The sequence below is a fragment of the Chaetura pelagica genome, unplaced genomic scaffold (assembly GCF_000747805.2).
Source record: "Chaetura pelagica isolate M959 unplaced genomic scaffold, ChaPel_1.0 scaffold397, whole genome shotgun sequence".
Classification (NCBI taxonomy): Eukaryota; Metazoa; Chordata; class Aves; order Apodiformes; family Apodidae; genus Chaetura; species Chaetura pelagica.
The window spans coordinates 336347-338703 of record NW_009953851.1 but is presented as its reverse complement, the minus strand read 5'-3'; the positions used below and the strand labels follow the sequence as shown (position 1 = coordinate 338703).

Genomic DNA, 2357 nt, shown 5'->3' with positions numbered 1-2357 from the left:
AGCAGGGGCAGGAGGTGGTGGAGCAGGGACAGGAGGTGATGGAGCAGGGACAGGTGATGATGGAGCAGGGACAGGAGGTGATGGAGCAGGGACAGGAGGTGATGATGGAGCAGGGACAGGAGGTGATGGAGCAGGGACAGGAGGTGATGATGGAGCAGGGACAGGAGGTGATGGAGCAGGGACAGGAGGTGATGATGGAGCAGGGACAGGAGGTGATGGAGCAGGGACAGGAGGTGATGATGGAGCAGGGACAGGAGGTGATGGAGCAGGGACAGGAGGTGATGATGGAGCAGGGACAGGAGGTGATGGAGCAGGGACAGGAGGTGATGATGGAGCAGGGACAGGAGGTGATGGAGCAGGGACAGGAGGTGATGATGGAGCAGGGACAGGAGGTGATGGAGCAGGGACAGGAGGTGATGATGGAGCAGGGACAGGAGGTGATGGAGCAGGGACAGGAGGTGATGATGGAGCAGGGACAGGAGGTGATGGAGCAGGGACAGGAGGTGATGATGGAGCAGGGACAGGAGGTGGTGATGGAGCAGGGACAGGAGGTGATGGAGCAGGGACAGGAGGTGATGGAGCAGGGACAGGGGGTGGTGATGGAGCAGGGACAGGAGGTGATGGAGCAGGGACAAGGGGTGGTGATGGAGCAGGGATAGGGGGTGGTGATGGAGCAGGGACAGGAGGTGATGGAGAGCAGGGGCAGGAGGTGGTGGAGCAGGGACAGGAGGTGATGGAGCAGGGACAGGAGGTGATGGAGCAGGGACAGGAGGTGATGGAGCAGGGACAGGAGGTGATGATGGAGCAGGGACAGGAGGTGATGGAGCAGGGTCCTTCTGCGGAAGGGTTTCTGCTTGGCAGTGCCAAGCTGCCCCTGGGGAGAGCTGTGCTACCCCACCCTCACCCTCCCACGGGCTGACACAGCCCCACAGGGGAAACCCCCACCTGCTGGGATGCTGCTTTCAGCCTGCCTGGGCCAAACTGGTGGGTAACAAACCACACTGGGACTCGTCCGCTTAACATACACACGCTCAACTGGGAGCACAGCCCCACTGTGCTGGAAAGTTGGGGACCTGTTGCCAGATACAGCACGTTGTAGGGGCGGCCGTCGCCCCCCGAGACCTCGTGCACCCGGATCCTCTGGTACCGGTGCTTGTTGTGGAACAAGGGGCTCTTGGTGGGGGAAAGGGGCTCCACCCTGTCCTCCACCTCCGGGTGGCTGTCAGCTATCTTGAAGGTCTCGCTGGGGGTGTGCTGCCCAGAGGGAACACACTGCAGCCAAGAGGGGAGAGAAGCCACCGTCAGCAGGGGATGAGGCTCCGGGGCTCCTCGTCCTGGGGGCAAACCCAAGTCCTGGGGGCCACTGTGGTTGTGCCCATGCCAGGTTCTACCCCTGAGCTCCCCTGCAGAGGTCCCAGGTGGGGACAGTGACACCCTGTGACCCCCCCCCCCAACCAGACAAGCAGCTCTGAGCTGCCTCCCCCCAGGTGGGTGATGCAGCAGGGTTGGGCTGGGTGAAGCCCAGGGACACCAGCAAGCACCAAGCACTGGCCTCCAGATCTGTCTGCCCAGGCAGGTAGGAGCCTGTCTCCTCCTGCTTTCTATGAAGGCTTTGGACCTTCTCCAGCCTCCTTTTGTTCCCAGCAGCCAAGCTCAGATCTCTCCTACCAACCTGTCTCACCTGGGCTGCTCGGTGGTGGGACAGTCCCCCAACCTGCCCCAAGCTGCTCTGACAACTGCAGTGACAGAGCAAGGACCAGCTCCCCTGGCCATAGGAGGCCTCCCCACTTCACCTCAGCACCTTTTACCCCTCACTCACCTGGCCAGGCTTGATCTCTGGGGTGGGACCATGATAACCCTTCAGTCTGGAGGTCCGGAACACCGTGTCGATGTCCCCAAAGGAATAGACACAAACAGCAGAGCTTCCCCTGAGGGTGACAAAGGGAAGATCATTGCCTGTCACCCCAGTGCCTGCCAGAGGGCTGAAAGAAAGGGTCTGGCCCAGGCAAAGCCCCTCACCAGGTGTTTGTGAAGAGCCCGTAGGCTTTGGACTGTCGCCAGTCGCTGGCCGGGACGAAGAAGACATCCTGCAGCCAGTTGAAGTTGCCCTTGGTGACTGGGTCGACACAAATCAAGGTGGCCTTCAGGAAGGTGGTCCACTTGGAAGCAGAGAGCGAGCTGGTTCCCCCTCTGTCTTCCTGTGGGAGGGGGGAAAGCAGGGGGTCAGGCTGTGGCAGAGAAGAACACCAAGTCCCCGTCGCTGCGCTGGTTCGTTTTCCCTCCCAGTAGCTGGCGTGGGGCTGGGCTTTGGGTGTGTGCTGGGAACACTGGTGAGACTGGGGTGTTCTCATTCCTGC

The 2357-nt window shown here is 61.3% G+C and overlaps 1 protein-coding gene across 1 annotated transcript in view; it reads right to left on the bottom strand.

Moving 5' to 3' along the window:
• The window catches only part of SEMA7A (semaphorin 7A, GPI membrane anchor (John Milton Hagen blood group)), a 36262-nt gene that overhangs the window by 6461 nt on the left and 27444 nt on the right, over nt 1–2357 (bottom strand). Inside the window, exons 8-10 of the mRNA XM_010001349.1 lie at nt 2020–2198; nt 1820–1928; nt 1074–1272 (exon numbers count right to left, since the gene is read on the bottom strand). Of these exons, the coding sequence (XP_009999651.1) occupies nt 1074–1272; nt 1820–1928; nt 2020–2198 (487 nt within the window). The remainder of the gene's footprint in view (nt 1–1073; nt 1273–1819; nt 1929–2019; nt 2199–2357) is intronic.